Source organism: Mirounga leonina, unplaced genomic scaffold, assembly GCF_011800145.1.
Source record: "Mirounga leonina isolate KUSES-001 unplaced genomic scaffold, KU_Mleo_1.0 Mir_170, whole genome shotgun sequence".
Classification (NCBI taxonomy): Eukaryota; Metazoa; Chordata; class Mammalia; order Carnivora; family Phocidae; genus Mirounga; species Mirounga leonina.
Genome location: NW_023270433.1, coordinates 37,715,588 through 37,728,646, shown reverse-complemented (window position 1 = coordinate 37,728,646; position 13,059 = coordinate 37,715,588). Strand labels below are relative to the sequence as shown.

The following is a 13,059-nucleotide window of genomic DNA, read 5'->3' as shown; positions in this document are numbered from 1 at the left end:
TGATCCCGGGGTCCTGGGATCGAGCCCCACGTCGGGCTCCCTGATCGGCGGGAAGCCTGCTTCTCCCTCTCCCACTCCCCCTGCTTGTGTTCCCTCTCTCGCTGTCTCTCTCTCTGTCAAATGAATAAATAAAATCTTAAAAAAAAAAAAAAGTCAGTTTATGGTGGAAACACTTTCAACGTTTCGTTTGTTCATTCATTCATTCATTCCAGTGTGGCTACTGGGTGTACACTGGCAGGCAGTTGTGAAAGGAAGGATAGGAAAAGAAGTTAAGGCTTTTTAATTTTTCCCAAGTACTTAGAGCTCCATTGGCCTACAGAGTATTAGTGCTGTGATTCACTTGTGCTTTACATATGTGATACAGTTCAAACTGCTGAAAACAATAAACAGGGTGAAGTTAAGTGACGTACTCAGTTTGATACAAGCTTGGGTAAAGTAGCTTCACAGTGGTACACGCAATCCGTGACTGTACCCACTGGGGCTGATTTCTTCAGTCAAGGTCCATTCCCTGTAGCTAAAGACTGAGGTCCTGAGGTCATTCGGACATTTCTGTAGCATCAAAGGATCTCTTCTCAAAAGGAAAATCCTTCCACTTGGCATACAGTTTCTGAGCTCCAGTTGTAATATCCTCCACCACAAAGCTTTCTATTTTTATAACTGGAATCTCAAATGTCTTATACTTCACATGGATTCCCCAGTCATGGCTACAGTTCTGTCTGGCACAGAAGATCTTTGCTCTCTTCTCAAAATGCCCAAAGGTCTTTGGTTTGGGGTGTAATTTACTCACATAGCACTTCTTGAAAGCATCTCCAACCACAGCGTAATGGCAGTCCTACAGATGAAGGGATTAAATAACACACAAAACACAACATTAGAACTAGGACAGAACTGTGATTTTAAAAAACTCCACCACAATCTGAGATGCAGAGCAGATAGGATCCCACTTATTTTACAGATGGGGTAGGAAGGAAATATGCATTCACCTGAAGGCCAGCTAGAATCCATACAACCGGATTCCCAGTTACAAGGGTGGGGGTGGGGATGCAAGTGAGGTGATAGGGGCCGTCTCATGAAGAGGAGGACTAAGAAGTTTCCAGGCAACTGAGCTTCTGAAAATAGATGTTCTTTATTAATTCAGAAACAAAAGGGGGTATTTGTTGAAGATCTCCAAAGCCTGGGTTCACCTGACAGACACAATCCAAAGGATACAGAGAACAATGAAAGGTCAATGTGGATCTGCAGAGGGTCACAGACTAATGTGTCCAGAAGCTCCACCTACAGCCAACTTGAGAGTCCCAAGAAAGGCCACTCTCTACAGAACAAATGCAGACCCAACATGCCAGCCCCTCGGGGAAACAGTCACAGAGGGCCATTTCAATAGAAAAATCACTCAAATTGGAGCTGAAAGGACCTTTTCTAGCTAAAGAAGCAGATTCATAAAGGCATGGGAATTTGCTAGTACCACCCTTAATATTCCGCTTCTCGCTCAAACAGATGGACTGATTAGAGACTTCAGCTTTCCAAAGACCAAGGACAATCCTAATAACTCATCATCTGAACCAGCTTCCCCTCTATCAGCAGCAATGCAGTTACAGCCCATTTTTGTCTTTGGAGATTTTTCTATCCAAAATTTTTAAGAAAAAAAAAATAGAGAAAACTAACCGGCAGATGTTTTTAAAATGAGATATTTTGTTTTCATTATAAAAGTGATCCATATCCCAAAAGGAAAGTTTAGAAAACATAAAATAGTAGAGAGAAAAAATCATGGAGTCTCACTGCAAAATAGTAATATATTTCAATATATTTCCTCTAGTCTTTTTTTCTGGACAAAGATAATTTTTTGACGTTTTTGTTGTTGATGGTGATGGTGGTTTTGTTGCTATTATTTCACACTCCTAAAGTCCCAGCATATTTACAACCTTGTATCCTTGTTATTTTTTCTACTTCACCATCATTTGTAAGAAGTTTTTCATTATACATAAGCTTTGTGATCATTTCATTTAATAAACTTTACTTTGGAATTACTTTAGATTTATAGAAAAAGTGCAAAATTGTCCAGACATTTCCTGTATCCCCTTCACCCAGCTTCCCTGAATGCTAACATCTAACATACCACAGTGTATTTGTCAAAACTAAGAAATTAGGATTGGAACCTTACTGTTATCTACAGATTTTTACCACTTTTTCTAATTAATATTCTTTATCTGTTCTAGGATCTAACCCAGGATACCCCATTCATTTAGTATGACCATTATTTTTAGTGGCTACATAATATTTAATTAAGTAGCTGCTGCTTCTTCATTGTTAAGGGTTTCAAAACTTTTTTGGCTTTTTAAAATATCATGGCCATAACAACAACAAAAATAATAATATTCTTACTATAAATATCTCACCAATAGAGAGTAAGCTTTGATTAGTGCTAAAAAATGACCCAGTGCTCTTTGCTCAAAGGCTGCTTACCTCCACCACTCTGATGTCAGCTGTATAACATGCAAAGCCCTTGCACTTCCGGCAGAGCAGCTTTTTATTTTCCTTATCAGGTACAGGTTCTACTTTTCCTTGACTATCCCTGATTAATTTTTCTTGAATCTGTATCTGGAGAACCTACATGCAAAAACCCAAAAACCAAAAACAAAATCCACTTAGCATAACGGTATAACTAGGAGGTATTTACGCACACGCACATACACCTGCACATACATGTTTATTATCATTCATTCATGTACAGCTTCCATGAACATACAGTACCTGGCTTTGTTTATAAAAATCCCATAGGTAATTTTATTGGGTTCTCCTAATTCTTTGTTAGTGTTTAACTGTGACCTCCGATGAGCCTTTTTAATTTTTGAATCAAAGATGCCCATAAAGGGAGTGCCTGGGTGATTCAGTCGGTTAAGCAGCTGGCTCTTGGTTTCAGCTCAGGTCATGATCTCAGGGTCCTGGGATTGAGTCCCACATCAGGGAGTCTGCTTAAGGATTCTCTCCCTCTCCCTCTTCAACTGTCCTTCCACTCTCTCACTGTCTTGCTTTTTTTTTTTTTTTAAGATTTTATTTATTTATTTGAGAGAGAGAAAATGAGAGAGAGCACAGGAGAGAGGGGAGGGTCAGAGGGAGAAGCAGACTCCCTGCCGAGCAGGAAGGCCGATGCGGGACTCGATCCAGGGACTCCAGGATCATGACCTGAGCCGAAGGCAGTCGCTTAACCAACTGAGCCACCCAGTCGCCCTCACTGTCTTGCTTTTCACAATAAATAAATCTTTAGGAAAAAAAATGGTCATAAAGTACTAAAGATGTTCATAAAACAGTCGTGTGACCCCTGCTTTCTACTTTAGTAGTTGGCAAAATTTTTAAATCCGTCATAAATAAACATGTATTGACTGTTTCAGGCATAACTACACCCACTTCTAGGGCAGAGACCTCTTAAATGGAACCACAGGCAGAAGAGTCCCCAGCACGTAAATCTTTTTTCTCTCTCCCCTTCCAACCACAGAGAGTATTGTTGAGTTACAGGAAAGTTAAATGCATGTATAGTATGACTGCGTTCTATTTCAAAACTTACAACTAAGGGGCGCCTGGGTGGCTCAGTTGGTTAAGCGACTGCCTTCAGCTCAGGTCATGATCCTGGAGTCCCGGGATCGAGTCCCGCATCGGGCTCCCTGCTCGGCGGGGGGTCTGCTTCTCCCTCTGACCCTCTTCCCTCTCGTGCTCTCTGTCTCTCATTCTCTCTCTCAAATAAATAAATAAAATCTTAAAAAAAAAAAAAAAACTTACAACTAAGAAACTGGCCATTATAGGGGTGCCTGGGTGGCTCAGTCGGTTAAGCGTCTGCCTTCAGCTCAGGTCATGCTCCCAGGGTCCTGGGATCGAGCCCTGCATTGGGCTCCCTGCTCAATGGGGAGTCTGCTTCTCCCTCTCCCTCTGCCGCTCACCCCACTTGTGCTCTCTCTCTCTCTCACTCTTTCTTTCAAATAAATAAAATATTAAAAAAAAAAAAAGAACCTGGACATTATAGATAAAATAAACCTAAGAAGATTCAGAAGGGAAGGCAGACAGCTAGAAAACACAAAACCCTAAGAACAAAATGGTGGTGAGCAACCTGGGTTTTCTTATATATCCCAGACTTAGGGCTGAAGGAACTGGCAACCAGAAGTGTCTATGGACACAGATAAAATAAGTGTCTCAACAGAAGCCTACTACTCTCTCTAGCCAAAGGACCAGGAAAGGGGCAGCCTAGCGAGACAAGAAACTTTTAGACAATAGCTGTTCTACTCCTGCCAAACATCACAGAATAAAACAAACAACTGTAGCCTAACCGCAGCCCATGCCAGCAAAGACTGAAGGGGTACCTAGATTTCCACCTTAACGAAGCATCTCAACACTCCCACCTAATGGCGTCAGAGAAGGCCAAGCAGGGAGCCATGCTCTCAACCCTGCCACGTGGTAGCAGCCCTTGCCTGTGATGTTAGTGGAGACCCTGCAGGGAGCCAGAATGCCCACCCCCACCCACGGAATGACCAGCCAACAGGTCCCGGTTACACTGGTTCTGGGCTCCCTCTCATCCTTTACCACCTCTGCCCGTTGTCTATGGCTGTTAGGGCAATCCCAGATGCTATTCAACATATGTGTAACCTGTGTTTTCCTATCCCATTCCTCGTCCTGGTGAGCTGGCTACAAAAGAGTCTGTGTCTGGCCGAGCCTCCATCTCCCTCAGAAGGCTTTTACTCTTTTTTCCTGCCACACGAGTCTACGTAGTTGGTCACCCAGTGGAAAAGACAAAAATTATGGCATGGATATTAAAGCTATCATGGTTTTAAAGACTTTACTGCCAACATCAACATATGCTACAAAACGGGAAGATGACTCTGTGAAAAACCTCTATTTTTAGTAAAATTCAGGAGGAAAATTAAGAGGAACTAAAAAATTTCCCTGCAGTTCTTCTCAATGAAAATGTGGAAGAAGTATTTTTAAATATTTTAGTCTCTAAACTTTAGGAAGAAATGTTTCTAAAAACGAGTAAATACTGACATAAAGTTGTCATTTTATGTCCTAAAATACGTGTTAATTTGCTTTAGAGCACTGCTCAAAATTTTTTTGAGCAAAGAGATTATGACTTTTTAAAATTATGGACACTATGGAGTTGGTCTACTGAATTGTAAGGTTCATCTTTGTGAAGTTAAAGTCTGCCTCATGCCTCTGTCCATCACAATACTCATTTTTTGAGCACTTACTTTATTCCAGGCACTGTGCTGGGCAATGCATATACCCCATTTTATCTTCCAAACTGCCCTGTGAATTAAATACCATTACTTTCCCAACTTTACGAATGAGGAGACAGATGATTTAAGAGACAGAGTAAGTACCCGAGGTCACACATCTTCCAGGTGGCAGAGATCCCAAGATGAAAGTCTCTGCAGAGGGTCTGGAGAAAGTACGCGGGGCCTGTGTGCCTGTGTGTGCGTGTATGTGGTGTTTGTGTTTCTTGACTTTCCCCAATCTGGTTCCATGCTTCTGTGTTATAAAGGAAATTACAGTAAAATGAAGGTCACTACCAAGAGGCTGAACTGAACAGATAGGCCACTCCACAGCGTGCATTCATACCAATATCTACAAGCAGGCCTTCTAACACATGCACTATCCACGGGGAGCTTTTTTCTGAGGACTCTGGGTGTTAGAGAGAGACAGATTGGAGGGAAAGACCGAGAAGGGCTGTGTTTCGCCATGTTAGGGTGCAGTCCTCAAGATGAGCTGCCGACTTGAGGGTCATCTAACTCAGTTTGCCCTTTTATAACTAAAAACGTCACTTCAAATATTAGCACTAATAACATATATTTTAATCTCATTGAGACCTAAAGCAGAATGAACTGATGTTCACTGCAGGACAAAATTTTAAGCATAAACTTATTGTTCTTATGCAACACTCAGAGCAATATGATAAAAGGCACCAACTATCCTCATATTCTGTTTGTTACTCATGGTCAGATTCTGCAAGAGTGACACAGATTAAAAGACTTACCTTTTCTTTAAATACTGCTTTATCCCACGTCTGAAGCCTTAAAATGGAGTCATTCATCATGTTTTCTTTGTATATATTTATTTTTTCTTTTTCAATTACATCAGCATTGCTGGTCAGAAGGAAGCACTTGCTACCTCTTGCTCTTCCTCTGCCTATCAGAAAATAAATACCTTATTTGGTGTCTTTGACTTAAAACTCTGATAAATCTGAGAAGAAGTAAACAAAGGGGTACTCCTAAAATTCAACTTTCATAGGAAAGCTTTCATAGGTAGGCTGAGCTGTTAGAGCATGGACTCCAATGCAGGTGTGCACCTTCATATTAAACTACATGTTAAACTAGGAGCCCACCTTAGACTGGCTTCCTTGGGGGGTCAGTCTCCAGACAGTATAATTGAACAGCTACATTATCAGAGACAATGCCTTAAAGACAATCCAACATGAATACTCAGGAGGACACTGTGAGCACTGTAAGATGAATAATGAACAGATCTTCCCTCAAGAGCCTTCAAAGAGATGGGGAAATAGATATGTTCACAGCCACCAGAATATAGGTGGAAATAATAAGTGTGATAAGGAAGATAAATGTAAAGAACTATGGGCATTCGAAAATTTTTTGCCAGCTGAGGGAATCAGGGACAGGTGGGGACAAGAGGGAGGAAGTAAAACAAAGATTATCAGTAGCAGTACATGAGCGCTTTCTTCAACAAGGAGAAAATGATGAAGTCAGGTTGGCAGAAGTGGATAATGAATAAAGGGGAAGAATGAGAAATAGATTGGAAAGATAAGCTGGTGCTGGATTTTGAGCTTTTTAACATCACATAAATTGGGAATGACTAGAGACTCTATATAGGGAAGTGACATGCCCAGAGCTGTTTTTCAGGAAGTAAAATGGCGGCTGTCATTAGGGAAATTGGAAAAAGTAAGAGAGGCTAGTTAGGAGATCACCTAGTTCAAGTGAGACAGGAGAATTCTATGGAGTATCTCTTCTAGAATACAGGGGGCCCATCATTACCACAAGCACAACCATGAAAGTTCCACACATTGGCTGCCAGAGTCTCAATCCAAGTGGGAATTATCTTACCATAAATATGTCTGTCAATGTTGGTCAAGTAAACAGTATTCATCATAAACAAGAATCAAAATAGGGTATATATTAGTGGGCAAAACTGTACCCACACAATCCTGATCAAGTAAGCCACCGTCAGGGCCAAAGACGCCAGAGTCCACTGTGCCAATGGTCATACAGCCACTATGGCTCGGTAAAGGAGAAAAGACCAGAAGCACAATGACTGGGACAGAGTACGTTTCTAAATGACAGACACGCTCACAAATCAGAAAAATTGGCAGCCATTTAGTCATGGCATCAAAGCTTTTCTCACCTCTGGTTTGGATCATTCTGATGACATTGCCCACATACTCATACAGGATGACCAAATTACACTGAGCAATGTCAATGCCTTCATCAGCAACTGAGGTAGCAATCAGAATCTTTTTATCTCCATCGGTTCTGAATGCATCCAATGCACACTTCTGTGCTGGGAGCGTCATTCCTGTGTCAGAGTCAGAGGGCATTCATTATACAACTCACCAAAGAGGGAACTTTACCCTCGAAAAATAGCCATTAATTATGGAATGCTTATTATGTGCCAAATACTGTGATAAGTGCTTTATATTCATGATGTCAAAACAACGCTAGGCAGTAGGGCCTATTCCTAGCCTTGTTTTAGAGAGGACATTATGATGGTGTTTAACAATTTGGACTCTGCCCCAAGACTACGTGAGTTCAAATCCCAGCTGTGGCACTAACCAGCTGTGTGACTTCAGTCATGTTATCTCAAAACAAATACTGATTTTTTTAAAAAAAACTATCAACAACTATCAACAATTAATTGTTTTTTTGCAAAACTATTCATCATAATGACTTTGCATATGTATAGGACTTTATAGCTGGCAAAACAGTTTCACAACTAAGTACTTACTGGAACTTCACAAAGCCCTTTTAGGCTGATGTGGCAAGTGTTATAGTTCTCCTTTACAGATGAAGACTTTGAGGTTTTGGAAGTATGATAAACTGACAGGCTAGTTAGTGGCAGAACCTAAGTCTGAGACCCTAACAGTGTGCGGTTCTCAGCCAGTGATATACTGAGAAGAAAAAAGAATTTCAGTGGTCTCCACCTCCAAGTTAATAGAATTTATATAAGTTCTAATTTTTTCCAGTAGTACACTGGCAGCCAAAATCTTCAGATGTATTTTAAGGCCAAAACAATTTCTTTTTACCATCCTCTTCTACTGAACGATGAGCATGCCCAAGACAGACACCATACTTCATGAATTTCTAAACTTACTCGTCCACTTGTTCATCAAACATTTATTCAGCAATTATAGTTTGTCAGGTAAAAATACATGGTTAAAAGGTCCATTTTTATCTACAAGGATCTCATGGAAGAAGGATATCAATAGGAAGCTATAATTCAAGGTGATGAGCAATGGGATGGAGGCAGAATTGCATCTATGGAACAGGGAGGAGAGACACCTCTACCAGTCTTGGGTGGTTGGGGAAGGCTCTTTTGCAGAAGCTCAATAACTGGTAAGTTTCTAAATAAATGTGGATGGATGGATGGATGATGGATGGGTAGGTGATGGATGGATGGATGGATGGATGGATGGATAAATGAACAAACAAGAAAATGTCTTGAGTGCTTATTTGTAAAGAAATAACAAAGTTTGAAAATCAACTCATGTTAGAGTCAGACTGCAGAGAACTTTGAATTCCAACTGCAATAATGTGGTTTTGGACTTCATTTGGTAAGTTAAATTTTCAAAATCTGAATATACTTTTTTCGATTCATGAAGTTTAAAATTTGCATAAGGGGAAAGTGCAAGAGTAATGATTGAGGACTGACAGGATAGGGACTGCTTATTATACACAAAACTAAACAGGAGGAACAGAGTGGAGGATCTGTCCCAGCTGGTCACTGAGGGGTGGGGAGCACAGCTATGAGAATGTCAGCTGAGGGCTGGCCACCCAGGGATCCTGCTGGAGGATTACAGAGGCAGCCCTTCATCCTTCAGCCACTGTAGCTGGATTTCAGGATTGTGTGCTTGAACTTTTTTTTTAATTAAAAAAATATATATTTCACATAAAAGCATCTATAGCTTAAAAAACAATAAAATGGAAACAGAACATTTTTATTTCCAGCTAATCTTAATCTACTGATTGAGAATTGGAGAAAAAGAGTGACGTGCTCAAACAATATTTTTAAAAATAACTTTGGTTTTGTCTGCAGGACCTATGGGAAGAGGAGATGTCTACAAGTTTTTGTATTCAAACACTGTGATGGCTTTCTGATGTGTCAATGTGGCTAGGCTGAACTACAGTACCCAGTTATTGATCTAGGTGCTTCTGTGAAGGGAATTCGCAGATGTAATTGAAGTTCCTAATCACTTAACATTTAAGTTACAAAAGGGATTTCATTCTCAGTTGACCTGACATAATCAATCGACCCTTTGTAAGAAGGCTTAGGCATTAGTCCCTGAGCTCAGAGACTCCAAACAGCTCATGCCTGTGAGGTTCAGGCCTGCTCTTGACCACCTGCCCTATGGATTTCAAATTCACTTTGCCAGTCCAGTTGTGCATGCTAATTCCCAAATCCCTATGAGTTTGTGCGTGTTTGCGTACACACACATAAACAACATATAGGTATATATGTATGTGTGCATAATCTCTTACTGGTTTTGCTTCTCTAGTCGAACCCTGACTGATACAAGCATTAAAAAAGAATTTGAATATATTATAAATATTCTTATACATACAGTATCCTAACTCTAATTCATATATAGTACCTGTGTTATGATTTGTTTTGCCACGTCCAGTCAATATGCCAGGTTTTAGAAAGCTGAGTTCAGAATTTTCTTCAATCCATTTCTTCAAAGCCTGAAAGTCAAAAGCAATTATCAGTTGGACACTATCTGTAGAACACATTTGTGTAACTATTAATTCAATGCTGATATACTGCAAGAAGAAAAAAAAACTTTAAGTTAGTAAACAGTTCAGTCAGTTGTCTGACAAACCTGAGAATAAAAGCTTTTTGGAATTGAATTCTATGCAATAATTAACTATAATGGTTAAGACCTTTGTGATCTGATACAATTTAATCTCTACGACATCCCTTATTTAAATGAAAAAAGCAATGTTTGGAATAGTGAGTGTGTAAAACTAATAAGTGAGTTTTAGCAAGATCTCAGGACATAAGATCAATATATGGAAATCAGTTGTATTTCTATTCACCAGCAAACAAGCAACTACAGGTACAATTTATAATAGCATTAAAAAATTGACACTTAGGTATACGTGTAATAAAATATGTGCAGAATCTGTATGCCAAAAACGACAAAACAGTGATAAAAGAAACCAAAGATGTAGTAGGTGGCCTCTCGGTTGGCTCCCAGTGATCTCCACCTGCTGGTCTTCAGATCCTTGTAATCCCCTCCCTTCAAGTGTGACCTGCTTCTAATGAATAAAAAATGGAAGAAATGCTCACTTCCAAGTCGAAGTTACAAAATGACTATGACCTCTATATTAGGCATACTCTCTCAATCCCTCTTGGATCACTCACTCTAGAGGAGGCCGGCATGCTCTGAGGCAGCCCTATGGAGAGGCCCACATGAGTGAGCTCAGAAGCACATCTTCTGAGGCCCACCAATAGCCAGGGAGGTATGGTTGGAAGTTAAGCCTTTCAAGTAGAGTCTTGAGATGACTACAGCCTGGGGAGAGATCCTGAGTCAGAAACATCCAGTTAAGTTGTTTCCAGATTCCTGATCCATAGATATTTTAAGAGAAGAGTTTGTTGTTTCCAGCCACTAAGTTTTGAGGTAATTTGTTATCAGCAATAGGTAACATACAGAAACTATATAAATGAAAAGAGAGAGATATACTATGGTCATGGATTGGAAGACTCCATATTGTTAAGATGTCACTTTTCCCCAGTTTTATCTATTGATTCAATGCAATCCCAAACAAAATCCCAGCAGACTTTTTCATATATGTGAGTGAGCTGATTCAAAAATATAAATGGAAAAGCAAAGGAGGATAGCTAAAACAATTTTGAAAAAAGGAAAAAAGTTAGAGGACTCACACCATAAAGCTAATCAAGACAGTATGGGAAGGGTGAAAAGATAGATGGATATAGATGAATGGAACAGAAGAGAGAATCCAGAAATAGACCTACATAAATAGAGCCAACTGATTTTTCAAAAAGTAACAAACGCAATTCAGTGGAGAAAGGACATTCTTTTCAACATACAGTCCTGCAGCAATTGGATATCCACATACAAAAAGAAAAAAAAGCATCTTAATCCGTAACTCAAAAGGGATTGTAGACCTAATTATAAATTGCAGAACTATAAAACTTTGACAAGATAACAAAGAAAATCTTTGTGATCTTGGATAAGCAAAGGGTTCTTATATACAATACCAAAAGCACAATCCCCCAAAAGAAAAAATTGTTAAAATAGACTTTATGAAAAGTTAAAATTTTCAATCAGTAAAAGATACTATTCAGAGAATTAAAAAACCAGAAGAAAATATTTACAAATCACATTTCGGACAGAGGACTTTTGTCAGACTATATAAAAAACTTTTTAAACACTCAACAATAACATGGTATACAACTCAATCAAATCCTATTTTTAAATGGGCAAAAGATGTAAACGGATACTTCACCAAAGAAGATATATGGATGGCTACTAAGTTTATGAAAAATGCTCAACTGCATTAGCTGAAATGCAAATATAGTAAAATGAATTTTCAAACCCTAGGGAGATACCATTACATGCTCAGAGAATGGCTAAAATTTTTTTCAACTGACAAAAAAATTTTAAAAGTATGAAGTCCTTGTTCTACAGGTACAAAGACTTACTATAAACCAGAGTGATGAAGATAGTGAAGTGTTTGTATAAAGATAAACAAAGAGAGAATCAGAACAGAATAGACAGCCTAGAAACAAACCCACACATATTTGGGTGGGTGCCTGACTGCAGAGCAGTGAGGAAAGGGCACTCTTTTCAGTAAAATGGTACTGGGTCGATTTGGTATCCACAAGAAGAAAGAAGCTTACATCCACAAGTGCTCTGGTTTTCACAAAGAGGATGGTTCTACTCTCTGGATTTAAGTGGTACTCCTCTTGCAAGATGAAGGAGAGATCTTGGAGTTTAGGGTTCTCATTGCTGGGATCCATGGAAACACTTTCCAGTTCCTTCAGCTTTTCTGCAAAAGGGGAACATTCTATAAATGGCTTATAAATTCTACAAATTTAGAACACACTGTGACCTTTAGCTATAGTTCAGTTGATCTCTCAATCTTTGACCCGAATTCCAAGAGTAATAACCACTGCTTTAATGCATGCATTAAATGCAGCAATAAATGCATACTTATTTTCCCCAGGCAGCTGGGTGCTCAGTGCATAGCAGCACACCACGGGGCTACATTTATGTATACTAAATACTTTGATATAGGCCAAACTAATTTATTAGCAGTAATTACCTTGGGGAAAAGAATTTTGAGAGAGGGAGAAGGCCGTACTTTTTATTTCAAATCCTCCTATAAACTTCTTGATACATGAGCAGTAGGATTATGGGCCATCTTGGTTTTCTTCTATATATAAATTTATATATAGCATATATAAATTATAATCTCTCTAAATCATTAAAACACTTTTTTAATATTTTTATTTATTTATTTATTTTTACAGATTTTATTTATTTGACCGAGAGAGACGCAGCGAGAGACGCAACGCAAGTAGGGGGAGTGGGAGAGGGAGAAGCAGGCTCCCCTCGGAGCAGGGAGCCCGATGTGGGACTCGATCCCAGGACCCTGGGACCATGACCTGAGCCGAAGGCAGACGCTTAATGACTGAGCCACCCAGGCGCCCCAAACACTTTTTTTATATTTTTAAAGCATAGTAAAATTACTAAAAGTTGAACAAAAAAATGCCACTACCTCTCAACCATGAGAGATTTTGGACTCCAGGAAACAAACTGAGGGTTGC

The 13,059-nt window shown here is 39.5% G+C and overlaps 1 protein-coding gene across 2 annotated transcripts in view; it reads right to left on the bottom strand.

Annotated features, from left to right (window-relative positions):
• Positions 1-257: 257 nt before the first annotated feature.
• Positions 258-13,059, bottom strand: part of DDX58 (DExD/H-box helicase 58) — a 36,792-nt gene continuing 23,990 nt past the window's right edge. Inside the window, exons 13-18 of one of the 2 annotated variants that reach the window (XM_035016508.1) lie at positions 12,130-12,278; positions 9,857-9,947; positions 7,393-7,563; positions 6,014-6,165; positions 2,461-2,604; positions 258-832 (exon numbers count right to left, since the gene is read on the bottom strand). In XM_035016508.1, coding sequence (XP_034872399.1) covers positions 536-832; positions 2,461-2,604; positions 6,014-6,165; positions 7,393-7,563; positions 9,857-9,947; positions 12,130-12,278 — 1,004 coding nt within the window. In that variant the 3' untranslated portion in view covers positions 258-535. The remainder of the gene's footprint in view (positions 833-2,460; positions 2,605-6,013; positions 6,166-7,392; positions 7,564-9,856; positions 9,948-12,129; positions 12,279-13,059) is intronic. The other variant, XM_035016509.1, reaches the window with a different exon arrangement.